A 27,958-nucleotide genomic window follows, 5' to 3' on the forward strand; every position below is an offset into this window, starting at 1 on the left:
AGATCCTCAATTGTTTTGGATTTGTGCCATTTCCTCTCGGCTGCTCTAAGGTCAGTGCGCGTTGTCCGGAGGGTGTCAGTCAGCCAAGGGTGCGACTGGGTTGATCGAGCAGGTCTGGTGGATAGTTGACACAGGCTATCCAGACATGAGCTCAAGGTGGAGCAGAGAGAGTCAGTGGCATCATTAACCTGCAGAGAGGAGAAAGTGCCGTGAGGCGGAAGAGAAGAGGAGAGCACAGAGGAGAAGTGGGTGGGAGACAGGTTGCGGACATTGCGGCGGATAGTAACCATGGGTGGGGAGGTGGAGGGTTGTTTTGGTAGCTGGACATTGAAGTGGATGAAGAAGTGGTCAGAGAGATGAAGAGACGCTTAGGTTGTCCGTGGTGCAGCTCCAGGCAAGAATGAGATCAAGCTCTTTGCCAGCCTTGTGAGTCGGTGGAGTCGGGACCTGTCTTAGGTCGAATGAGCGAACAAAAGACAGGAAGTCAGCCGAGCTCGCACTGTCCAAGTGGATGTTCATGTCTCAGAGGACGAGCATGGGACACTCATGCTCAGGAATTGATGACAGCAGGGTGTCAAGCTCATGTAGGAAGTCACCTAGTTGTCCTGGTGGACGGTAGATGACGACCACATAGGCTTTCACCGGAGCAGTCACCAAGACGGCATTATATTCAAAGGAGGCAAAGTTGTTTAAAGGCAGCAGTGGATTAAATTTCCATGTGTTGGAAATTAGCAGGCCAGTCCCACCACCACGGCCAGATGGTCTGGATGTGTGGGAGAATGTGTAGTTTGTGGAGAGTTGCAGCCGGGGTTGCGCTATCTTCCGGTTTAATCCATGTCTCAGTGAGAGCAAGGAGCTCCAAGGAGAGGTAGTTGGCATGACCAGAAATAAAGTCTGCCTTGTTAACTGCAGATCGACAATTCCACAAGCCAACAGAGAAGGAGGTCTTTACAGTAGATGTTTGCTGCAGAGACCTGAGGTGACCCAGATTGCATCGACGTATGGTATAACGAGGCTTTCTGGGTGACCATGAGGTTGTAGGGTTGCGGTAGTAGCACATTTTGTAAGGAGTGAGAAAAAGAAGGCAGGTTTGCCTTGTTCGGTGTCGTTGCTTCGGTTGACGTAGACGTGCGTCTTCACACGAGAGCGACTACAAATGGGCCAACGCTTGAAGCTAACGCTTCATGGGCAGGACCATAAATAGGTGATAGAATACAGCTGCTCATGTGATTAGGGTTGCACCTGGCTAAGAGCACGCCCACATAAGAGAGGACTACCTGAATAGGGGGTGTGTCTGGAACACAAGCTTGTTGGCAGATCAGCAAATAGCAGTGAAATGTGCAGAGTCAAACCAGTAGTCCAAGTTGCAATACTACAATACTAGATAACATAAGCAGAGCAGTAATACACTACACAGCAACCTCAGCACTACAGCTCGACTCAGAGTTCAATTTGTAGTGAAGGGAATTTATCCCTGTTCAGTGGAGGAAGGACACGCCCAGAAAGTTAGACAAAGGGTTTACTGATTAGAGGGAGTTGCTTGGCTCACACCCTTGCTGATGGCTGAGCAATTAGCAGCAGATATGACGGTACTACCCTGAACCAGCTAGGACAAAGTAAGTGCCAAATAAGACTGAACCAGCAATAATAACAAGAAAAATAACAGCAAAAGGACAACAACAATAAAACATTTAGTCAGTAATGCACTTCTATTTGCGTGCAGAGGTAGACGTGCGTCTTTACACAGAGCGTCTTCACACGAGAGCGACTACAAATGGCCAACGCTTGAAGCTAACGCTTCAAGGGCTAGAGCTCGACTCAGAGTTCAGTTATGTTTTCCCACGACAGATCTAGAAGCAGTGATGCAAGCTACCTCTTCTCCCTCGTCACCTAAGAATGAAGACACAAGTAGCCATAGTGCCAGTGTGCAGCTATGAAAGGATACTTTAACTCATTCATAAATTACAATTTTAGAAGCTTTTCGTCAAAACAATTTTGTTTTAGGTGTTCAGAAGTGAAGTTTATACATTTCTGTTCTGCAGGTCTGCATAAAAAAAAAATCAAAAAAAAATCAAGTTGCATACTTGGGTTCAATGTGAGGTGGACCTGATGTACAAAATGTTAAATACAGAATACAACTGAAGTGAATAATTATATTCTAGTTAACGCCAAGCAATAAGCAGTTACTAGCCCAGAGCCTTGTACTGTGTTCTCTCCTGTGTAAGAAGGTTCTGTGGAAGCTGGCAATGAAATTACACATTGTGGTGTATACTGTGAATGTGAAAAAACTCTAAATATGCCTGGAATATACATCTCCTCTCCCCTCCACTCCAGTTGTTCCACATAGATTTTGGCCATTTCTTGGATCACAAAAAGAAGAAGTTTGGCTACAAGAGGGAGAGGGTTCCCTTCGTCCTGACCCAAGACTTTCTCATCGTTATCAGCAAGGGAACCCAGGAGTGCACCAAGACCAGGGAATTTGAAAGGTGCACCACAATGTCTCCGCCCCACTCTGAGTCGAACCCTACCTTGAAACTTTCCCATCATCTTTGTCAACGGTATAGCTTTGCCGATGTCAAGTAAAAGTAGAGGATATAAAAGTAGCCTTAAAGATAATTGAGGATACAACTCGACTTTCAAAAAGCGGTTGGAATGAAACAAAAGTACTGGGGAGGTAGAGCTGATCCAAATGTTTGCATGGCAGGCACTAACTTTTACAAGTGGTTGTTAAGATGGCAACCATGTATCAGCTTTTGGTTGCCTCGACTGACAAAATGGTTCCCGAATTTTCATCTTTTTTTTTAGTTTGATAATGATTCTGATGATTCTATATAATCCTTATTTCCACTTAAAGAATGTGATGTTTATAAAGGGTAAACATAAAAATCATAGAAATGATATATTTTACTTAATTTTAGAGGATCTGCATACAGCGGTTGAAAACCCAGTTGCTCGGGTCAAGCCCTGATTCAAAAATGTATATTTATTTATTTATTCATTTAATTCATTATTTATTTATTAATAAAAATAGTGAATGGGAAATTGTATCAACTATTATTCTCTTCTCAACTCAACTCAATTAATGTTGAAGGCAAACTAAGTAATTGCATCTCAGTATAGTGGTTGGCATATCTTCCTTAGGATGGACAACATGAGTTTGAACGCAATTCTGTAATTTATTTTAGGACGTTTTTTATGGTATTTAAGGTACATGGATAAACAGCGGTACATCACTGTGTTAACTGGTGCGTGTACTATACAAAACCCATGTACTGTACATGCAAATGTTAAGGAGGCGTTATATTCTACCTTCCCTGTAGAGATTCAGCGATCGATCAGCTGGTGACCGGATCAGTGTCAACTATAGCCGATTCTGTGCCGGTCAAAATTACATGCCCAATACAGTGCTCATGTACTCTTACTTGTAAAAATGCTCTGATACTCAAACCTGATAGCAGCATAATGTAACGTAGTTGACACTCAAAAAAGAGAGCAAAAGAAAGAAAATGTGAGTTGTTTGAAGGTACTTCAAGGTATACAAAGAAGATTAAATAAATAATTTATCTATCGCCTGACAATATTCTAACATTGTGCAGGTTGCGTATCTTAAGCTGTCACTGCAGCGGAGCGTCTCTTCTAGTTGTTCGTAGTGCACACCCTCGAACCCGTGATGAAAGGTTCAAATTTTTTTTGAGACTCTGTACTTGACGAGTCAGTCAGTAAAACGAGTCATTTGATTTGATTCAGTTGGTTTAATGCTCGGTGAGCAAAGGAGGACTTCCAGTGAATGAGAGCAAGAAGAGTTGGCCGTTTATTATTATTAATTATTTTTTGCAATGATTGCAATTTATTTTGGAATGGCAAGAATCATATAAATATAATAGAAAGCTATATTTGCACTTAAAAGTGAATGGGACTTTCATTTGAAGTTTGAACTGGACATTTCCATGTTAATTATATGTCGTGTCCTACTACAACTCAGTGAGAGTTACAGGTTGCATTATACTGAAACTTGGTGACAGGCCCATATTATATTTTATTGGAACTCAGGAATAGTTTCATTTTCTATTATTGTTCCATAGTGAATAATAATAATAATAATAATAAACGCACAGTGTCAAAATCTCAAGCAAGCAATCTCACTATTGTGGTAACTGAAAATTTCAGCAGTAGTCCGTATGTGCAGCTGTCCTAATCACATGAGGGTGATCAGATCACACAATATTTTTGTCACTGACGTACAGCAGATATACTGTACCAAATGAGACCAAATTATAAGAAAATGTGATTTCTCCGATCACGGATATAAACTAAAAATGATCAAATGACAACGTAAAAGTTATTTAATAGTCGATGTTTTATGATGAACATTCAATTGACTGAAAATTTTAATCGGAATTTCGGAATTGGCCAAGGATATTGCAATCGGTGCGTCTCTACTTCCCTCATACCTCTTCTCCCTTCCTCTTCCTTCCTCTCCGCCTCTCCCATTCCAAGATTCCAGGAGATGTGCTATAAGGCCTATCTGGCCATCCGCCAGCATGCCAACCTCTTCATCAACCTCTTCTCCATGATGCTGGGCTCTGGTATGCCCGAGCTGCAGTCCTTCGATGACATTGCCTACATCAGGAAGACGCTGGGCCTGGAGAAGACTGAGCAGGTACATTTCGTCTCTCTCTCGCTCTCTCTCTGTCTCTCTCTCTCTCTATCTCTCTCTCTCTCTCTCTCTCTCTCTCTCTCTCTCTCTCTCTCTCTCTCTCTCTCAGTGTTTACTGCCTTGACTGGGTTTCAGAAGTGGGCAGCCAAACGTTAAGTGCCCTAGCCAGACGAGTCAGTTAAAAACATTAAACAAAACTCAAAACTTTCTTTACCAGATGAATGATGAACCCCATTAACCTCCCTGCACCAAAGAGAAAACATATTTTTTAAAGTTTACATTTGGGCAACACTGGCAGCAATGACTATTCTACCATACTTTTCCCCCACAGCATGTGGTTTGATCTGTTCTGTCTGATCCCAAACCAGTCGCCAATTTTTTTTACGCAGGAGGCGTTGGACTACTTCATGAAGCAGATGAACGACGCTCATCACGGAGGGTGGACCACCAAGATGGACTGGATCTTCCACACCATTAGGCAGCACGCACTAAACTAGGAGACCACCTTCCCTACACAAGCACACAAACGCTTTGTGGCACGATCCTCCTAGCTCATTTGTTGATGTTGAACCAGGAAGCATTAGAAGCCTTCATGGGAAACCTAAGCTCGTTTTTGTTTGTTTTTGTTTTTGTCTCCTTCTTGGACAGGATTCAGACAATTGGAGCAAGAGCCGGATCCTGCCGTCGCCCGAGTGTTCAAAATCACTCCCATGATGAACCACCTGGTGAAGCTGGTTCATCATGGATATTTCGTACCTACTCTGCTTGCTATATACAGTATTACTATAGGAATTAAATTAAAAAAATAATAAATACAACTTTACAGGGTAGAGTCTGCCTTGCCCTTTTTTTTTTAAATTTAATTTGTTTTGTTTTGGGTTTTTTTACATAGCCATCGGGTCTCACTTCACACGTTGCATTATTTCCTGTATTTGTTTTTGCTGCACTATTGTGCCAACTCACAGAGGAATGCGATTGGAAGATATTGAAACCGTATTCATGGCAGGGGGGCTGAGGGGTTGACGGAGGAACTGGCTACATTCCGTCTTCCGACATTTCTCCTCTCACCAAGCTTTACTTCAGCGTTACTTCGACGGATTTCCTCAGCGCAACGTGCTGTCTCACCGTGACAAACAGCACTGAAAGAAAAAGAAGACAAAAAAAGCTAGAAGTTCTACAAATTTATAATAACTTTTTGTAATGTATTTATGTTAAGTTTCTACAACGGCAGAACTGCACTTTTTATGAATCGCAATCCTATTGTTTTTTCTGTAAATGCATTTATGTGGTTTGATTTTGTACGCTCCATGTGCCACATGGGAAGGTTCTTCTCTTCTGCCCAAGCCCTTATCAAATGTGTAACAGTAGTTCTTACTGCTCTGATGCACTTCTTACTGTGCTTAAATGCAGTTTCATGGGACAAAGTAAGAAAATAACTATAAATAAATAAACATTAAACATGCTTTTTTGAAAGGGGGCCTCACATTATAGGTATACAGTCTTGTGTATCTTATTCCCCCCAATAAATGGTGGCCAACCGTGTTTTTCATTCTGGTTTTCCAGGGTTTTACTTGCTCTTTTGCATTTTCGCAAGTTAAGTCTTTTGTCTACATCCGTGCTAATGTAGGACACTAAAAAAAAGAACGTTGTGCTGCTTCCTACTTGCAAACTACTGTTAGACAGCGTTACTACGTAATTGCAAAAGTCATCATTTAAAATAATCTTATGCTGTAGCCATTAAAAATCTGTTTTAATAAAATACGCTTGTGTCTGTGCAAGAAATGGGTGACTGTAATGTGAGTTTCCCATTTTAGTAAAGAATATTTAACATGTTTTCGTTTTTTTCCCCCAGGCTTAAACATTTGCCCAATTAGGTTGCATTTAATTTTATTTGTAGAGTGTTTCTCCATAGCAAGTCATTCAACTTGGTTGTGCAGAACAGTTACAAATGACGGGAACCAACATTTATTGTTTTTTTAAATTGGTTGAAAAATAGCAACCCTGCCCTTTAAATTAGCACAACTTTAGTTTCCTGACTCAAAATCTATCGGTAGTAAGACCTGTTTCGTCCACCCACCAATCATCATATCTGCCCATCTTTTCTCTCGTTTAAATTGCCTGTATTTCAGACCTCAAAGCTACGTACTTCCTGCCCTAAATATGGTTAAACGTCTTTCTACTGCAAAGAACACTGACTATTTGTAACAGCAGTGTACACATGTATATTGTGAATGTATTATAGTCTCAATAATTTAGTGAAATTGTGTATCTCCATCTCCAATACATCACAATATTCCACTGAAAAATTGTCAATGACAACTTTCAACTACCCAACAATGTAACATTTATCCAAAGCTTCTTCACATTAACTGTGTAGATTAATCAGCTGTATTTTTCAAATTTAATTAGAACCCTTGATTCACAATACATGCTTGTGTTGTGCTGTGTCCATTGAAATAGGACGCAAAACATAAACTTACCACTGAGAAAACAAATGGAAATACAAAGGGGACTCTTTTCATCCATTTGGTGACTGTATCAAGAGAAAAACAAAACAGCTAAAGTCCTGCTCTGATGGACCTGAGCAGCATGGTTGTTGTGGCATTAATATGCCAGAACTGTATTGCTTTAACACTGCAAACGGCCCTTAAGCTCATGGAGTGACTCTGAGAATGTGTTCACTTCATTGTGTTCACTTTGTTTTTTTAATGGCAGTCACAGTCCACAGGACAACAGCTGGATGTCAACTGAGAGCATTATTTCACTGTTTTGTATTGAAAGTCAAAATATATGAAATTTGGCTTGTATGTGTGTATGTATGTTTTGAAAGCAGCATTAATGCAGTACATATGAGCAGTTAGCCTCTAACCATTTATACAGTAGTGCCGTCCTTTACCATGCAGGCTCTAATTTTGTTTCTGGAGTGTGCATTTGGTTTGCTGTGTTTGGTCGTGCTGGCGGGCGGTGCTCATGTGTTCCAATGGTACTGTGCAGGTTGCAAAACCTCTTGGGCACGCCCCTTCCACACGTGTTGTTATTCCGCTGTCCGGCTAAATGTGTCCGGCTAAAAGTCTTTACCTTTTGTAAATCAATTTTTTTTCCCCACTCACTACATGCCTAACTTCTTTCTTTTGTTTGGCATTGTTTGTATGGAAGCAACAGAACATGTGGTTCAAGAATACAGTTATTTTCATACCTCACTAATGAATGTCGTACTTGAAAATGCCATGAATCTGAACCACTCTTCTATATTGTCAGTCTAATGTCAAATTGTAGGAGTTTGCTATCTGCGTCTGTATGTAAGCACTGAAAAGTTGGAGGATAAAAAAATTTGCGTGTTGGGAACTGTTTCAGACAATAATGAATTTTGCTGATTCCGCAGCCCTACCATTTTAGGGTGAAAAGACCCTATTATTATTATTATTATTATTATGGGTCCAGACCGCATGGCCTATATTGCTTGGCTCTTTGTTATTATTAATCTTCTTGGCATTTTCAGGCTAAAATTATCTCAAACACGGCAACCGCAGTACACACGGACATTGTTGAGGTCTCGTTAGAACCAGGATGTTTCAGACATCTTGTTGTTCGAGTTTGATCAATATCGATGTACATTTGGAGCAGAAATGTGTGAAAAACTTGCAGTTTTACCGGGAGTAGAATAACATTTCGAAATTATCTAAGTCCGAGCTTCGTCTCTCTGAAGTAATTTGCTATGGGTAGACAGACAACCCGAGCTGATGCTGCATTTAAAGGAAACTCGGAAAACTGTAACTCATTCTGCGTTTCACAAAACCCTGAGAACTAAACTCAGTCACAGAAGGCGTTTTCGCATGGCAGGAAGTTCTAAGAACCTTTGAAGGAACCGTCCCTTTCTTTTGTATCCGCGCTGCATGATCCAGGAACGATTGTAATAAGGGATGTAGCGGTATACCGTTTTAAGGTATCAAGCAACCACGGTTCCGAACTGTAAGCCTTTCCCTGTAATATTGTGCCCATAGTATAAATTTATGCTGCAAAATTGAAGATGTAAACTTTGATTCATCCTCAGCTTATATTGGCGCTGTGCGGTAGCAGCCGGAGAAATCTTGTAATAATCCATCTAATGACTAATTATTGTTTTGTGTAGTCTCATCCTGCCATTACAGAAACTCAGAAAACGCCATACCACTGAACTGGACCCAGTTTATTGCTGCCTGCAGCTATATTTCTTATTCTTATTGTTATTATTATTATAAATAGTATTTTTCCGCCGTTTATTTTACTACCTTGTTTTCTACAATCCAGTGAAGGAGCAAAGATACCACCAAAGCTACATTTTCAAAAGCAGGGGACATTTGGACATTGGTTATGGAACTTTTGACAAAGCATCCTATTCTGAGAATTGAGTCGCAATTTTATTTATTTTTTAAACCAAACTAATAAGGAAATCCAGAATCGTTTTTTGAATTCTGTACTGCCTCTAAAAGAGATATTGAATATCGGACCTAATGCTTTTTAATGCAGTTCCATATTGTTTTCCACAGTCACAACCTCTAATATATATCCTATGAATGTACAACTAGGACCAACTTGCATGAGTTTAGCAAACAATAGCATTTAGTTATTTTTTATTTTTTATCATTGTTCATGCTTTTCAATGTGGTCTGCTAAACGGCCAGACAGAATGTTTCTTAATCAATGCCTTAAGCTTCCTATAGTCACTTTCGCCAAGACGACTCCAAACACGAAACTGACCAAACACGAAACACCAAACATGAACTGAATTTTCAGTCACAAATGTACGTTACATTGATGTTTGGCTTTCTTTGCTCACAGGCTTCGTACCCTGTCTGACAAAGTTTTTGTCTTTGAGTTATTTTGTGGAGATAAAAGGCTTGGTTAAAAATGTACCAGTCTTTGTTTCCAGTCCGTGTTTGCAGACCCCCCACTGCAACTACTGTACAAGTGGCTAGATATAGCAGATATAGTGAGTCTGAAGTCTTCATTTATATTTAGTGAATACTGCAATGTGCGATTGTCAGGAAGTGCTTTAACTTAATCGCATCCAGTTTTTACACGTTAAATGTGTTTTTATTTAAATTCTCAAATAGTGTTCTGAACCCGCTCTAAGTTGTCAGTGGCTGAAAAAGTATGTCAAACCAAATTATCTTTCAGTTGCAATGAAATAAGCTTGCTTGAATGAGCGAGTGGGTCAAAAATAGCCATACCTTATTTTTCTAATAGGTAAACAGGGCTTTTGTCAACATTATTTACGATGTCAAATTCTTCGAAACCCTGTGGAGTCTTGTAGCAGACTTGCTGGGGTGTCTGGCATTTTGTAGAGTGTACCAATTCCAAAATGCAATACAAAATGGTATACTAGCATACCTTTTAGAACACCAAATTAGTATGTGAACGTGTTTAGTATGTCCCGAGCCATAGTATGCAAAAAGTACAAGGATGACATACTACATCCGGTTAAACATGGCAGTATCTAAACTCTGCACAATACACTAACAAGTGTTTCTCACAATGCATTGTGAGAGCTAGAAGCAATGGTATCAAGATGAAGTATGTGTGTGTGCCATTTTGGATGCTCGGGCAATATATTCCACAACAAACAACCCCAAATGCTGCCATAATATAGTAGTAACAAAAATTGTTTTCTACAAGAGAGTAAATCTTCCCTAAAACACAGTGTTTTCACAAAGGGAAAATGGTTTGTAGAATAGCTTTGCTTGTTTTAATGTGTTATTTTTTTTCTGACTAATTCCCCATGTTAGTGAACAATAAAGGTTTTTATTAATGAAGTGAGTAGTGAATGACTGACAACATGGCACACAACCACTTTTATCCGATGAGGTCCATATTGCTGAAGCCTTCTTCCGCATCAGGATGTGTCAGCGGGAGGTATGAGGCGGTGGGGGTGGGCGGGGCCAAGCTGAAGGCCCTCCAGGGCTTGGAGGGACAACGGAACGGGTCACTGGTGTCGTCGGCGGGGGAGGCTTTAGAAGTCACCTCCTCGGAGGACGATTCTTCCTTGGCTGGGGCAGCAGAGGTGGGGAGGACTGAGGAGGGAGAGACGGGGAACACTGACGGGGCCACCTGCTCGTCGACATTCCTCAGTGGAGACCAGCCAGGGGGGCGGCGCCGGAACACCTGAAAAGGTGGGGAGAAAAGAAGATGGAGGGAAAAAAATTATGGACGCATGAATGGATGAAGGTTGGAGTTAAGGGTTACAGATATTCTGGATACTCTTGTGCATTAAAAGAGTGGAGTGTTGGAGAGTAACCAAATAAATGAGGCGAAACTTGTTGAGCTAGTTTTGTCGACAACTCGACCGCAAAATGCTTCTACATGCTGCTACATGCTTTAAAAAGAAAATCCCTCTTGCCCAACCTGCTTTGCCTCCTGCTTTGCTTGCTGTTGTTGTTACGCTCCCTCCACCTCCCCTACATCCACCTGTTGGGCTATACTCTCCTATCCAATGGGGGGATTCAAGCTCATTACTCCAATATTTCTAGCTCATTAAGTATGTCTATGTTTTCTGTACACCTCACCAGGAGTGACACCAAACTCAAACGATGCTAAATAAATCACATGCATAAAGATAATTTTAAAGTCAATCTAAGAGTTAACTTGTCTGTCAGATATGGTGTTAAGGGCATTCTGTCTTTATTTGTACTCGCCACAAAGCCGCAAGATATATGTCTTAAATAGCAGGAGCTAGGCTAGTTGCTTCCATCCGCGGCCGACGCATCTCTATCACGGTGCTGGCCACAGGGATAATTTTGATATATCCAGAGTCTTGTCTGAATCTGGATAAGAAAAAAAAAAAGGCAAGTTCCCAAAAACTGGAGCATCCCTTTTCTATTAACTGCAAAAAAATAGATTTTTGAGAATAACAAATCTTACGGCCATTAAAAAGCTAACATTTAATTTTTTTAAGCGGTGGTTCTTTTCAAAAACAGGAGAACTTTTATCTTGAAATGATCTCACCGTGATCAGAGAGACAGGTCTGCACTGCACTTCAGCATCTGGAGCCTCATGTCTCCACGGAGCCAAGTCTACTGTCGAGTTGCAGTTCACAAACTCCTACACGTGCACACACACACAAACAATCACATTATTTTCCAATACATTCTATGAATTGATGCAAAATGTATGAAGTTCAATTGCACTGAGGCTCACCATGTCATCTGCGTTGTGGACGCAGAACTCGTGGAGTTGTTTGTATTCAGCCTTGGAGCAGTTGCTTTTGCTCATGTTGAAGGTTAGGGAATACCTCAATCCGGCCATGACCTTGCAATAACACGGACAGACGTAAGAACTTCTCCAGAACACTCACTCCATCCCTGCTGCTGACTCTTACCTCTCTGGTGGCATCACCCACGGAATGCATCATGAACAGGTGCGTGGAGTTCGAGATAGCGTTGAACTTGGAGATAGAGACCGAGAGGGGCACCTTCAGTTCCTCTGAATTCTCCTTAACCTTCTGAGGGCAACCCAGGCACTGGGCCCGCTCCGGAATTACAGGGTCGGCTGATGAGTGTGGGGGGTTGGGTTGAGGGGGTTGACGGAGTTGATGGAAGGAACAGTATTATTCTGGTGGAGCTAACAAATGAGGCTAAAGAGGGCAAAACTATTGGTATTGAAAACAGTATTGTTTAGGAACCAGCATTGAAGTCAAGGTATAAGCATGGGTAACATTGTCATGTTATGTCACCTGACCGACTCCAGCGGATGCAATTCGATTACGCAACTTTGGTTAATAATACAATGTAGATCTGTTACACCATGTGTCCTGCTGTTACGTCCATTTCGCCCACCCATGTCTCTTTTTTCCCCTCAATGAATCACTGTTTTCTTCAAGGGAAATGTCCCCACTCCCTGAGTAAACACATTTCCCCACAGGATTTCACGTTTTCAGTGTTTCGCGTTAACATTCTGGCAGTTCTACATGTGTCGCCACTCGCCAACACACTGGATCTGTTAAATGTGACTTTCACTTGGCAAGTGTGGACATACACCGATCAGCCACAATATTAAAACCACCGGTGAAGTGAATAATTGCTCATCTTGTCCCAATAGCATCTCCAAAACGGCAGGTCTTATGGTTTATTCCAGGCATGCAGTGGTTCCTACTGTACCAAAAGTGGTCCAAGGAAGGACAAGCAGTGAACTGGCGACAGGGTCACGGGCGCCCACAGGCTCATTGATGTGCATGGGGAGCGAAGTCTAGCCTATCCGGTCTGATCCCATAGAAGAGCTACTGTAGCACAAATGGCTGAAAAAGGTAATACTGGCTATGATAGAAAGCTGTCAGAACACATTGTATCGCAACTTGGGGCTGCATAGCCCCTAGTTCAGAGTGCCCACGTTGACCCCTGTCCACCGCCAAAGTGCCTACAATGGGCACATGAGCGTCAGAACTGGACCATGTAGCAATGGAGCTGTTTTGGTGGCAAGAGGGGGAGCTACACAATATTAGTGGCTAATAGTGGTGGTGGTTTAAATGTTGTGGCTGATTGGTGTTTACAGTACCTGTACACTTTAACATGAGCAATACGACAAAGCGTGACAAAATGAGCAACATGTTAGATGTAGAGGAGTCTTTGACCTCAAATTAACTATACAGTCCATAAAAAATAAAAATAAAAATTCTAAACTAATCGATTTTAAGAAATGGCATGCTAGCCGGCTAGGGCGACTGTTATAATTTGTTTATGCAGTTTTGGATTCAGCACCCAGAGCAGAGGAAGAAGGAGAATATCAACCCTTGACCTGCTCGAGTACACTCACCTATCTGACAGTCAACCTGAGTTGTCTCAGTCTCCGTCTCGGTCACGTAGACTGTGGCGTTACATGATCTGGGCTCCTGTTGGAACAACCAGACAATGGAAAGATCACAGAAGGATAGATAGATAGATAGATCGATCGATAGACAGACAGACAGACAGACAGACAGACAGACAGACAGACAGACAGACAGACAGACAGACAGACAGACAGATAGATAGATAGATAGATCGATAGATAGACAGATAGATAGATATATTGCAAAAATGTCTCCTCCTAATCTCCTTTTCCGAAACGGGACTCATAGTCACACATTCTACTCTGTGCGGTAAGTACTGGAGGTAAGTTAAGGTAAGTTTCATTTAGGAGGATTTAAATATATATTTAACACAACAAAGACAATTAATACTATTATATAATAATAGAACCCAGAATCCCGATTGTGGTGCCGCCCTGTCTCGATTACGCACATTTTAGCTTATTGTGTAATCACTGGTTGTCATGACATTTCACTGCATATATGTATGACGTATGTATATGTATGTGACAAATAACCTCTTGACTTTTGACTCTTGACTACCTTAACACCGTCAGCCAGGTAGCCACACTCCGACCAGACTTTGCTGTCCCCTGCTGGACAGTCACTTTTCCTGCTGCTGAATTTCACTGAGTACACAGAACCCAAGCCATTCTCTGACTGGAAAAAAGAGGACAAGGTTATGTCCACACACACACGCACACGCACACAGGCACACAGGCCTATAGTGCACTGGTAGCCAAAGTACGTCAACATAGCTCACAGAAATTTCATCAAGATCGATATTCTTTCTGAGTTGAACAAAGCAACTTTGAACAATCCAACTTTTCCAAAACTGTGCACCCTTCTCTCTTACCATCTCTTTTCTCTTACCTTGCTAGCAGATAGTATCTGATAGAGGGCGAACTTGTGTCCCGTGACCACCTTCTTGTTGAACTGGCTGAGGGCATGGCTGACGGCTCTTGCCACCACTGGGTTATCGCAAAACACCAGGACACCCGGCTGTAGCTCGGCTACCTTTTGGAAATGTCCAAAAAAGAGGGTGAGGAGTGCCGGAGGTCAACTTGTGGGTAACAAGAGGGGGTGGAAGAAAGGCATTTTTTTCTTTCTTTAAAACAAACTGTAAAATGTAATATTGCCAATGATAATGCTAATAATGTCATCTGGTTTATAAGCTTAAATTGAAATACTATATTCAAATGAGCTGAAACTGGATAAACATTATTTTCTCTTTCTTCATGTCTTTGTTTTTTTCCGTTTTTCTCTCTAAAAAAAAAAGATCAATCTGAATAAATCTACTAGATGGCACTGGAACTTGCTCTGTCCTGTTTGTTACATGGTAGATTTGGTACATTTGTCACTGGTTGTTTGGATTGTTTTTGTTTTATTTTTCAGGGTTCAAGTTCAAGAGATTATTTTTCACATACATATACATACTGTCATACATTGACTTAAAAAAGAAATGTATGTCTAATACATTTTTCTAATATATAATCTATCTATAATATATCTAATATATAAAGTAGGACTGAATTTCAAATCATTTCAATCTATGAAAAAAAAATAGGATGAACTGAATATTCTACTTTGTCATCGCTGCAGCCACGACATTTCCTTTCACACTACATAGCAGATTTTACCAGCGTCCTACCCTTACAATGCATAGTGGGATATGCTTTCCAACTTTGTGTGCAGTGTTTGCATATTACAATATTTGACCGGTTGTAGTGTGTCACACTGGTACTTTTATTATTCTATTTGATGCACTTGTTTGGTGCACGAAATATTACACGTGTATGCAAGTATCAATCATTCCTTCCAATCGTTCTTCTGCTCACCTGTCCCGGGGCCCAGCTGTAGAGACACAGTAGTCCCAAAATGCACTGCAGCGTTGCTACTCTCTTCATGGTCCCTTTTTCTTGGCTGTCCTCTTGCAGCGACGCGCTACATAAAACAGAACAAGGAAAAAAATATCTTACACTCTCATGTAACATTGTATTCTTCAAATACAAAAAAAATTCAAAAGAACAGTTGTTTAGCTCTCTTTAAAATTAACACTTTTCTTTCACTGAAGTGCACAATTTTACAAATGCTGAATTCAAGCTGAATAAAGACATATTTATCAAAGTTAGATGAATAGTTCAGGCAGGCCAGTAATTCCTCGCCAGTGAATTAATCTCTAAAGAAAGAACAAAAACACAACCATTATTTATTTAGGAGATTATCTGCCTCGTTAATATTATAATTAGTGCGATTACCATGGGTGAGGAACTTTGACAAATTTTTTTTCAAATTATTACTTTTAGAAGCCAAATGTAACGTTTCTAATCAATCATATCACAAAAAGACAGGGGCAATGCAGCATTAATAGTGATGGTGATTCCCAGTCTACGGTTGTTATAATTCACAATAGATTCATAGATAGATAGATAGATAGATAGATAGACAGATAGATACAACAGACAGAGAAAATTTGATTTGTAGTGTCCAAGGGTCTCTTACATTATCCAAACGGGAGAAATCCCTGCTCAGGCCCCAGTGTAGTTTGCCCTGCCTGGGGTGTAGTGGGAGTGGTCCTGTTTCTTCTCCACACAATGACAGACAGCAGCGTCCACAGGTTTGGATCCTCCTAAAACTACCGGAGGGGGAACCTGCTTACCGGACGATGACACACGAATTAGGCAAACACAGCGGGGACAAGAGGGCACCGTGGACACGCAAACACACACACACACACACACACACACACACTAATTTACTGTGCTCCCCTCTCCGAGTTCTCAGATCAATATCTGGGTGTAATGTATGACTATCCCCTTGCTTTTCTAAAGACTTTGTCCAAGACGTGGGATGTGCGCACATTAAGGTTAGCACACACTAAAAGAGAGAAAAAAATTTCCCAACCAACTTACAGAAAAATTGCAAACATTCTAATCAAAACGTTAATCGTACAACAGGCCACTGTGTTTGACTTTGTATGATCTGTGTGTTTTAGCCGGTTGGTTGATGGTACTTTGTCCTGGAGGACATTCAGCTTGCATGACCCCTGAAGTCACCGACCCGAAACACTGATTTCCCCACTTCTAACACAATGTCAAGATTGTCACTTATTTACTTTTAGGAAAATAATTTCATTTTTTATTAATATTATCATTGTTTCATTATCATAATCAATATTATTATGTATGAATGTGTTATACTCACCCAGGCCAAAGAAAGGCTTGAAAGACTTCAAGCCATTCAAACTCATATCATCGCTGTTCTGTTTGTACTTCAAATAAAGACAAACCAATGCACGTTGCTGCATCACAATTCTTAGATTAATCTCCGAACATTTGCGTGCTTCACAGACAAATTAGTTACTTTTAAAAGGTGTGGCCTAATTCTGTTTCAACCTGCCATAAGCAATTTTGGGTGTGGTCTCAATAATCGGAGCCAGGCAGGCAGCAAAATCTGAGTGAGGTATTCACTGCATAATGGAATATTGTTATTACAATTGTTATTATAATGGAGGAATTATAGCATCAGAAGATGTTTAATTAAAACTGACAACCTGGAGAAACCAGTGACAACTAGGAGCAAGCTGGTGGACAATCAAGAAGAGGCTGGTGAGGACTGGAAAAAACAGTTGATTCAAGATTCAAGATTTAAGATTCAAGATTCAAGAGGTTTATTTGTCACATACGATGGAAATATGGCAAACCCAGTGCGGCATAGATTAGCAGCCCTTCTTTGAAGAAGAAACCAAAGCAAGCTATGGGTCCAAGGAAGGAATCATACATCCAGGGGAGCCTGAGGGGGGTGAGTACCTCAACTGGACAGCGACAAGGCTACGACTTATAGCAACGGACAAACAACTGAGTCCTCAGGTGACATGCATGACTTTGTGCCCTAGCTCTATATAGGCTATGAGCTACGTTTCAGGGGAGAACACTTAGTTAGTTACACATATACCATTTTTACACCGAAATTAGCAGGTTTACCCATGTTTTTCATACTGGGGTGAACTCGCTAATTTTAGGCGATTAACACCTTTCCCATTGCCAGGAGAAAGGCCATTTTTTTTCTGGTGTGTCACGTTCGATGTAATAAACACGCCAAAACACGGGCATGTCATGGTTCCAGTGTTATTGGGAAAAAAAACAGTAGAGGAGAAAGCAACTTCAACAAACAACAACATAAAACTGTAAAACTTGGAAAAACAAGTATTTTGAGCCGTTCAAAAGAATCAGATTGTTCGTGAACAACCCAACACCACAGTAGAAGCGTGCCCGGGTAGGCTTTGGCCCCGAAAACACTACTCAGTAAAGGGGACAGTTTCTGTTTTGTTGGACATTTTTGTTTGTACAAGGTATGTGTTAATGTGTTAGGGCTAAAGTTGTCAGTTATTGTAGCAGTTCTCTATGATTAAAGAATTAATAAAGATTTGCATTGAGGTTGGGAGAAGGTTGAGAACTTGAACTCCACTTGCAGACTAACTCTGTCCTAGATGCAATGTCATAGAAATACTCTGTGTTGTATGCCCAGCATGCTGACAGACCCCCCTGCCCTCTTACCACTGCCAAGCCATCTCTACCCAACACACTCCAGAACAGCAGGGGCTTTACTTCTGCCACAAGATGCGGCCCTTAACCTTGCCCGTCATTGAGTTGTCATAATTATAATTGACTCATCTTCAAGTGCTCGCAGCCGGTCTTGTCTCGGCTTGTTCAAGCTTGTAAGAGTGCAGGATTTAGCTTTTGCTGTTGCTATGTCTAGGTTTTCCATGGACACAACACCTTCTACCCTCCCCTTTTGTGTCTGTGAGATGGATAGAAATTTACAAAAAAATAATAAATAAATAAATAAAGGTTGAAGTTGTCAGAACCCAAACGCAGACACAGGCAGATGACAGGTTAACAGGGAATTTATTTTAAGGTGGAGTCAGGTAGAGAGGCAAGTTGGGGGAAATGTGCTGTGGAGAAATCCAGGGGGGGACAGAGACTAATACAAACCAGGAGAATGAGGAACAACAGGAGTCCAGATCCCCAAAAGGTCAGGGAACCGAAGAGTCTGGGGAAGGATTGAGAGGCACAGGAGGGGGTCGGAGGCAGCTGGGGATGGTTCTGGAGGCAGAGGCAGTTGGGTTAGTCGGAGGTACAAAACAGGTTACGAGAATGGGGTTTTCCCTAGCCTCAGTTTGGAGTTGTGGGTATGTGGTGTGGGGGTGGTGTGGTTTTACGCAGCCACACTCGTCATGGGCTGAGGTAATTGGGCCTGGTGGCTGTACGCCTGTTGCTCATCAGATCAATCAACAAGTAACAGGTAAATCATCCACAATTTGCCATTTTTGCCATTCTCTACAATAAACTGGTGTGTTTGCAACATCTCTGCCTGTCTCTCTCTGTCGGAGGGAGCTGAAAACGCCACTCAATTGATGTGTGGCAGGCGGAACGGTCTGAAGCTATTCTGCTATTAAGTGAAGTTCTTATGATAGCTAGAGAAGTTGCCTATTTTTGGGGCTGACAGATGAACCAAGGATAGGTTGGCCCCTGTGTGGTAGGCCCCTGTATACGTTACATACATTAGCGCAGCCATTGGTTTTAAATACTTTGTTACTGTACTTAAGTTTTCTTTGGGTGTATCTGTACTTTACTTGAGTTTTATATTTCTGTCAACTTTCCCCTGAACACCTTCATTATTCCCTACAAAATAAAATCGCAGGAAAACTGATAGCCAATGATGTAAGTGAAGCCAGTTATCACAAGGTTCATGTTACTGAATCAACGGTCATATCTAGCCAGCATTTTAAGTGCATTTTAAACACACACTCTCGAGCCCGTGTTTAGAGTTGCCAGGTCCGCAGTTTTCCCATGGAATTGGGTTACTTTTTAAAGGTGTATTGTGTAGAATTTACGGAACATACTTGGCAGAAATGTAAGATGATATTCATGAGTATGTTTTATTTGGTGTATTATCCCAAAAAAGTAAGAATTGTTGTGTTGGCTTTCTTTAATATGAGACGTTTTTATCTACATAGGGAGTGGGTCCCCTTTGACGGAGGCTGCCGTGTTGCACTGCTATTTTCTACAGTAGCCCAGAACGGACAAACCAAACACTGGCTCTAGAGAGGGCCTTTCTCATTAAATGAGAGAGTGGCCGCGAACCTCATGAAACCTGTCTCTTCCACGGAGACCGCCATGTTGCACCGCCATAGGGAGGGGTATTCAGTTGGTTGATCTGCAACCTCACCGTTAGATGCCACTAAATTCTACACGATGCACCTTCAAGTATTGAAGCAGGTTGTTTTGTTTTCCGCGGGTTGGGGGATGACTGGGTTTGTCATGGAGACCTGACGACCATGCTCGGGTTGTACTTTGCTAAGTTTTGCTTTTTCAGCTTTGCTACTGAACAAGCAGTCTTGTCCCAGAGAGCCACAGCTAGAGCAGAGCGTCGGAGAGACTACAGCGACGGCCTCCTCCAGCGGTGATGCTGCCCCACCTGCACCTGCACCTGCTACAGCTGATGGGGATGAACACCCGTGGCCATATTTACAACACATTTTCCCATGTCAGAGTGAAAGATGCATCATACTGAATAAAGTGCCTCTCATGCCTACTGAAAATATGGAAATATTGGCAACCAGAATAAAATCTAAGCAGAATACTCTAGAATACTCAATACTCATGAGTGACTTTTACTTTTACCCCAGTTGTTTTATTGTAAAATATTTTTACTTTCACTGAAGTGTAGCTTTCAAGTACATGTTCCACCACTGAGCTTAGTAGTATGCTTATGCAGCTTCTTATGGGTTGAATGCAGGCATTCAACATTCACCATGTTGGCACATCACGGCCAGAAAGACTCCGTCTCCCTCCCTAAACCCATATCTGTGGGCGTCTCTGCCTATACTCTATTAATACAGAAAGAAGAATCCCCCAGCAGAATCTGGTCCAAGCATTCACTGAGATAGCCAAGATGTATCAGCTTGTCATCACATTACCAGTTACATCCTGCAGCAACAAGAGAAGCTTCCGCTCTCTGAAGTTCATTTAGGGCCACCATATGGCAGGAACTGATGTCAGATCATATGGTCATAGAGGCAGAAAATGGTTGAGGCAGAAAGAACTTAATCAGTGAACTTGGAGGAAGTAAGAGATGTCTTTTGAAGCCTTACAAAAAGAAATTAAGGAAGACTCCCATTATACTTGAGAACTTATTATTGATTGACAATTTTATAGCTAGTTTGACTATTAGACTATTAGACTATTTTGGGAAAAGTTACTATGTGCTAAAATTAGTGTCATGTGTTTTCACTATTGTTGTGCATTCGGCAGCTGTTGAGCTGACCTGTGATCATCCATCACCAAGGAAGGAAGCAGAGGTAGAAGAGGAACCACCAAAATGACATCTTAAAATAAATAAGAAGAAAGTTATTGCTAAGAAGAAACTAAACTGCTACTAGAAGAAACGCTAGAAACTACAAAAATAAATAAATTTAACAAACCAAAAGGAGGAAAGAGAAGCTAGTTTAAACTCTGATGGATGACAAACCTGTAAGACAAACAGTCAGACGATAAAAATGTGATACTTTTCCGAGGGACAACAAGATTTTGTCAAACAATGATTCTGTGAATAAAATCCTATAAATCAGAGCAGACCTAGACAAGTTAGAAGAAATGACAAGGGCTCTAGCTGTACTACCAGAGTTCAAAGGTACTCAAGACATCACCAGAAGAACACTGACCACAGCTGTCTCCCTAGGAAACCAACCTGCCAGAGGAATCAGCCACAACATTAAAATCACTGACAGGTGACATGAATAACATTGCTCATCTCATTCCAATGGAATCTGTAAAAGGGAAGGATATATTAGGAAGCAAGTTAACAGTCAGTTCTTGAAGTTGATGTGTTGAAAACAGGAAAATTGTGCAAGTGTAATGATCTTAGTGACTTTGACAATTGGCAATTTGTGATGGCTAGACGACTGGGTTTAGAGCATCTCCAAAATGACAGCATCTCCAATGGGTTGTTCCCGGTTTGCAGTGGTTAGTACCTACCAAAAATGTTCTAAGGAAGTACAAATGGTGAACCAGCGACAGGGTCATGGGCTCATTGATGCACGTGGTGAGCCAGTCTAGCCCATCTGGTCTGATCCCACAGAAGAGCTTCTGTAGCACAAATTGCTGAAAAAGTTCATGCTGGCTGTGAAAGAAAGGTGTCAGAACAGACCGTCAGAGTACCCATGCTGACCCCTGGCCGCCACCGAAAGCGCCTGCAATGTGCACGTGAGCATCAGAACCTGATCATGGAGCAATGGAAGAAGGTGGCCTGGTCTGATGAATCACATTTCCTTCTACATCATCGCGATGGCCGGGTTTAGGGTCCGATCCGATCGAGCATCTGTAGAATGTGCTGGAACAACAAGCCCAATCCATGGGGGCCCCAACTTGCAACTTATGGACTTAAAGGATCTGCTCAAGATTCAAGATGCTTGTTGTCACTTTGGTTGTACAAGAACTCTCGTGTGAAATTCTTAGGCTGGAAGGTTTGGATACATATAATTATAAAAACGTAAAATTAAATTTAAAAAAAGCAATAATGTATAGCAGCATTGAAAGTGATAAAAACATTCAAGGGTATATTAAGAAGCAATAAATATAAAAGGCAGTAAATAGGTGCATATACAATCAGTAAGTCATATTGCGTGGATGGTTATATGCACTTGTGTGAGTCTGTGTGTACTATGTGTGAGTGAGGAGGGGTGCTGTGTGTGTGTGTGTGTGTGTGTGTGTGTGTGTTTATGTGTGCGCATTTGTTTTTGTCCTTGTTTTTTTGTATGTTATCCATTAAGCAGTCTTATGGCCTGATGAAAAAATCTGTTCCTTAGTCTGCTGGTGTGTTTTGAGAGACCTGTATTTCCACATTGAGGTCAGCAGGTAGAACAGGTGGTTGTGTGGGTGTGCTGGGTCCTTAATAGCGCTGAATGATTTGGGAAAATAATCAAATTCCGATTGTTTAGACCAATATTGCGACTGCCATTTAGTATGCGATTTTTAAAAGTTCTTTATCTTCTGTATCATTCACTAAACACAAGCAATAAATCTTGTGATCCAAGAGAGTCACAAAGAAATTGTCCCCATTATACACGGTTTTGTTCCATACCGCTCTGTTGTGGTTAAAAAATGGGTCCAGACCTCAGGCCAGTGAGGAGTCTGAATCTCTGAACGACATTTCTATCATATTCTGGCTTCAAAAACATGGCAGAAAAAAACAATGGAACCAAACAAAACAAAACCAAAATCGGCTATCTCATGCATTTCCAAAATCACCAGGAGTAGCCAAATATGTTGAAAAAACCTTTCTTGAAGGAAAATTTGATTTTTCCAGATTCATGTTCCTTTGTGGTTTTTTTTTATCTCAACGTATTTTCAAAACCGAGTTTGATTTATAAATAGTAAAACAATATTAAACCGTCAAGTTAAATATTCCCGTTAGATTGCATGGGGAAACACAGTTCACTTACCGAGACGCTGACCAACGCTGATCGATCGTTTCCTTTTAAGCGACTGTCGAAGTGAAGATCATTCCTCCATATTCCATATGATGTGAAGTCACAATGTGAAACTGTTTTGATAGAGTTCAACCTTTAAATCTTACCACTTTTACACACACACGGAGACGTCATTGTGGAGGGGGTGTGTACCAACATATATCATCGAAGAAGAAATGCAGATGTCATTTCCGTAAACCAGACGAGGCTCCTTCGGTTTCACTTGTCTGTGAAAACTTTCATCTCCGTGTTGTTATGGATTACGAGAAGCGGGTGGAGGAAGATCGAAATCTTTTTATTTTATTATTTTTTTCAACCTGTGCTGTCAGCATGCTGGGCATACAACAGTATTTGTATGCCATTGCATTCAGGACAGAGTTAGTCTGCAAGTGGAGTTCAAGTTCTCAATCTGCAATGCAACTCTTTAATTCTTAAATCATCAAGAACTGCTGCAATAACTCTGTCCTGTGGATGACCTGTAGAATGACAAGAGCACAGTTTTTGGTGATGGAGAACCACCACCAACCCCCCTCTTTGGAGAACTATTTATCATGTTTGGGTCTATAAACAACTGATCTGTTAGGAGGTGTACTGAGTGAACCCAGGTGCAGAGAACAAGGCAGAGGCGAGGTGGCAAAAAATAGAGGTTTACTCAAAAAAAGTACAAAAACTGGGCAAAAACAAATAAGAAGTCTCGGGAGCTTGGGACAAGAGCGTTGTCATGAGGTTAGACAAACTCAAGACTGAGCGCCCGAGGACACAAACCACAGGGTCTAAATAGGGACGACCAAACGAGACTCAGGTGAAACATATAACCTAATGAGGCAGGGTAATCAGGAACAGAAATAGGTGAAGCAGAGCAACCTTGAAAAGGCAGTACTGGCGGCATCTAGTGGCCGATGCCGGTAGGACCCGGGCGAACCCTGACATGATCACTACTCCAAGAGAGGGAGAATCACCCCGGTGAGACAAATAAACATAGAAACAAACAACATTTACACAAAAACATAAACATTGGATGACAACATGTATTGAAAAACAATGAATTAAGTCCAGGAAAACTGAAACTACAACTGGTCATGTGGCCTCTTCCAGTCATAATTATGCCAGCAAATGAGGGAGGAAAGGAGAGGAATGCGACCAGGAGGGTGCTGGGGTGCACTCGAAGCAGGTGTGGTGGTGTGTGCGATGGGACCGCCTGTATGTGTGTGTGTGTGTGTGTGTGTGTGTGTGTGTGTGTGTGTGTGTGTGTGTGTGTGTGTGTGTGTGTGTGTGTGTGTGTGTGTAAGATGAGTGTACATGACTGATCCCCATTGGTATTGGTGTAGAACAGGGGTGTCAAACTAATTTTCACCGAGGGCCACATCAGCATAATGGTTGCACTCAAAGGGCCAGATGTAACTTTAAGGCAGTATAAATGAAGCTAAATGTAATGTAAAATAAATGCAACTACTCCTTAATGTTAAATAACTCTGGATTTTTATAATTCAACTTACAAATATTACATATATATTTGCATAAATGTATAAATAAATGTTTGCTTGTTGCTCTGTTATAACATAAATCCTTTTAATTCATCAACTTATGAAACCCACATTACTCCATCAATCAACGATCAAACTATCCAAGTGAATTAGGATAAATAACAAGTTATGACATCAACTTTTTTCACAACTTTTTTGTCATAGTTGAGAGGGGCAGAATAACGGTCCAACCAACAATTGTGAGCTGTTAAGAACATGTGTGACAGGTGTAGCATTTTACATAAACAAATGGCCGCACACAGCCTTGCAAGGGGATACATCCAACTAATGAAAGATGGTTTGATTACAGTGAACATTTGTCTGCATAAACACATAAACCTTTCTGTGTGGAGTTTGCATGTTCTCCCCGTGCTCACATGGGGTTTCCTCCACCTCACGTCAGTAAGGACCCCCACCAAAAACATGCACCCATCATTGTCTGACCAGCAATGGACATTTATCACCTGGTCCCCGGGCGCGTCTACGTATGCTGCCCACTGCTCCTGGCTGTGGCCCCAGAGGAAGGACAAGCCAGGATGGTTAAATGCAGAGAATCCATTTCACCGGCTACCATCAAAAGCATGCGCATGTGTGTGTGTGTGCAAGCATGTGTTGTAGTGTGGTGTGTTGCGTGATGAATAAAGACTGTTTCTTCTTCTTCTTCTTCTTTCTGACCAGATGTCTGACACCTTTATTCCATGGCCAGTGTGTCAATGTCTGGTTTTAGGTCTTGTGCTGAGGCAATCCATAGAACAGCATGGAGGTTGTCATCAGTGATGCGTGATCTGTGCTTGGTCTTGTTTAGATTCATGATTGAAAAGATCTGCTTGCACAGATAGGTGCTCCCAAACATAGACAGAACACGGGCAGCATGAAGTCCAAGCTGTGGCATCAAACCAGGGGGCAGTTGACTTAGAAGTCCTGGAATGCAGCATCCTGGAACTTTGCTCTCAGGCCACTATCGCTTTGAAGCTCTATTAAATCCACCTGAAGATGTTGGGGTGCAGTGCAGACGTCAGTGGTGAAAGGATTGGCAAAGATGGCAAAGCCTGAGTGCTGTGCTCTAAAGTCAGAGAAGCGCCGATCAAACTCATTCATTAACCGGCTCAGTTTGGTAGCTAGCTCAGTACATGAAAAAGTACCAGGAAATGCGGCTGAGATGCTCTGACAAACAGGAAAGTGGGCAAGATTGTCCTGTTTCACTTGGTACATCCATAGATCAAGTTTACGCTGGAAAGCCGTGATCATGTCGGACATCTGCGTGATGACTTGTTTGCGTCCCTGCAGCTTCTGATTCAGTTGGGCGAGATGCTCAGTTATGTCACACAACATAGCAAAGTCACACAGCCAGTTTGGATCTGACAGTTCAGACAAGGGTTTTCCTTTACTTTGCATGAAAATAGCAATATCTTCCCAAGCTCAAAAAATCGTTTGAGGACTTTGCTCCTACTCAGCCACCGTACTTCTGTATGGTACGGCACGTCGCCGTGCTCCGAGCCCATCTCCTGCAAGAACAGCTGGAACCGACGATGACTTAGGCCACGCGCCCGATGAAGTTCACTGTTTTCATGACTGTGGTCACTATATCATTCATCCCCAGCACCTTCCCACACAAAGCTTCTTGATGGATAATGCAATGATACGTTATCAGAGGCGTGTGACAGTTACTTTTTTGCATTTTTTCCTTCATTCATCCAACAAAGCCCACATTTCCTCCACACATTGCAGGTGCACCATCTGGAGTTAATCCCACCAACTTCTCCCAGGGCAATGCATTTTAACTTACGGACTTCTACACCGCATCAAAAATGTCCCGTCCTGTTGTGGTCCAATGCATGGCAGCTACATCCAACAGCTCCTCAGTGACAGAAAGGTCCGACTTGACGCCTCTAATAAAAATGGATAGCTGCGCTGTATCCGTGTTGTCTGTGCTTTCATCAAGAGCTAATGAAAAAGCTATGTAGCTGCATGTCTCTACGGCCAGCTGTGTTGCCAGGTTTCCTGCTAGTTCCTTAACTCGGTCCATGATGGTGTTTCTTGATGAACTGACATCTTTAAAAGTCTGTGTCTGGTCGGGACACACCTGCTCACAGACCTTCAGCGCGCACTGCTTCAAAAATGCACCCTCTGAAAAAGACTTTGCAGCGCGGGCAATTTCTTCAGCCACAATAGAGCTAGCTTTCACTGCCGCATTGTTTTTGGTTGTGGCTCTCTTGAACACATCCTGCTGCGATCGCAATTTGCTCTTGCACCATTTGTTGTTTTTTTTGAAGGCTCACTTTGGCAGACTTAGCTCCGTGTTTGGTGTCAAAATGCCGACGTAGATTGTACTCTTTGACAACCGCCACTGCCTCATAACACAAAAGACATACCAGTTTTTCTCCTTGAAGCACAAGCATATATTCGCCTTCCCATCTTTATTGAAACAGCCTTCCATCTGCATACATTTTTCTCTTCCTGGACATTTTGGGATCATTGTTTGTATTTCTTAATTCGGAAAATGGCACTGATGTGAAAACACTGCAATCTAGTGGTGGGATGCCGTCACTTCACGGGTAACATGATCAGCATGATCGGCATTATAAGATAATCAGACCTTCTAAGCTCTCGCGGGCCACATAAAATAACGTGGCGGGCCACATTTGGCCCACGGGCTTTGAGTTTGACACATATGGTGTAGAAGGTTGGTATTATGTCGCGGCGCCTCCAAGCAGCGGAAAGGGCCCCAAAGCCCCCCCGAACTCCGCAGCCCTGTGGACACGCTACAGCTGCAGGAAAGCCCCGAGTACCCTGCCCTGAAGACCCCCAGAGAAGCCAGAGGGCCGTGGAGCAACCCCCCAGCCCAGAGGAGCATGACCCAGTCCCAGGGAGCACAAGGAGACCCGCACCCCAGGGGCGCACACATACAACCACCCCCAGGTGAGGCACAAGACGCAGCCGCCGCCACAGAACCCGGGCCACTGGCGCGTGGCACGGACCACGGGGGCCGGATCCCGGCCCCACGGTGACAGACCGACACCCTGCCCGAGCCGCCCACCCCACGTGCGAGCCGGCAGGACCCCCATGCCCTCTAAATCACATCATGGACCTTAATCTGACCAATGCGATAGATCCAAGTCAGTGACAATGACAGCGACGCTGAATCTGATATTATCCCGGACTTGGAGAACATTTCAAACAGCGGATTACAACCTGAAACAGAATATTTTCAAGAACCACCCGAGGAGACCGACGATACACCTGTTGTCACAACAGAAGAAGTTGATGACGTAATGAAGTCTGTTGAGGTTGGTGATTGGCAGATTATGAAGAAGTAGTAAGGCACAAGATTTGCAAGTTTACCTGCAAATGAAAATAAAATTAAAAGAAGCCCCAACCAAGCTCTCAGAGTGTAGCTGGGATAGGGTTGTGGTAAGCCAATAACTCCA

General features: G+C 42.2%; 2 protein-coding genes across 2 annotated transcripts in view; one reads left to right on the top strand and one right to left on the bottom strand.

Annotated features, from left to right (window-relative positions):
* The window catches only part of pik3ca (phosphatidylinositol-4,5-bisphosphate 3-kinase, catalytic subunit alpha), a 66,032-nt gene extending 60,621 nt beyond the window's left edge, over window positions 1-5,411 (top strand). Inside the window, exons 24-26 of the mRNA XM_080001605.1 lie at window positions 2,335-2,486; window positions 4,498-4,660; window positions 5,047-5,411. Coding sequence (XP_079857731.1) covers window positions 2,335-2,486; window positions 4,498-4,660; window positions 5,047-5,154 — 423 coding nt within the window. The 3' untranslated portion in view covers window positions 5,155-5,411. The remainder of the gene's footprint in view (window positions 1-2,334; window positions 2,487-4,497; window positions 4,661-5,046) is intronic.
* A 5,078-nt stretch (window positions 5,412-10,489) lies between these two features.
* kng1 (kininogen 1) lies at window positions 10,490-19,656 on the bottom strand (the record flags this gene model as incomplete). The annotated part of the gene is made up of 9 exons (XM_079998282.1): window positions 10,490-10,798; window positions 11,639-11,734; window positions 11,831-11,941; window positions 12,012-12,181; window positions 13,442-13,517; window positions 14,019-14,135; window positions 14,349-14,492; window positions 15,314-15,419; window positions 19,622-19,656. The coding sequence occupies 9 exons, from the start codon at window positions 19,654-19,656 to the stop codon at window positions 10,490-10,492; spliced, it is 1,164 nt and encodes a 387-aa protein (XP_079854408.1).
* Between the last annotated feature and the right edge of the window lie 8,302 nt (window positions 19,657-27,958).

Source organism: Zeus faber (assembly GCF_960531495.2).
Source record: "Zeus faber genome assembly, chromosome: 1".
Lineage (NCBI taxonomy): Eukaryota > Metazoa > Chordata > Actinopteri > Zeiformes > Zeidae > Zeus > Zeus faber.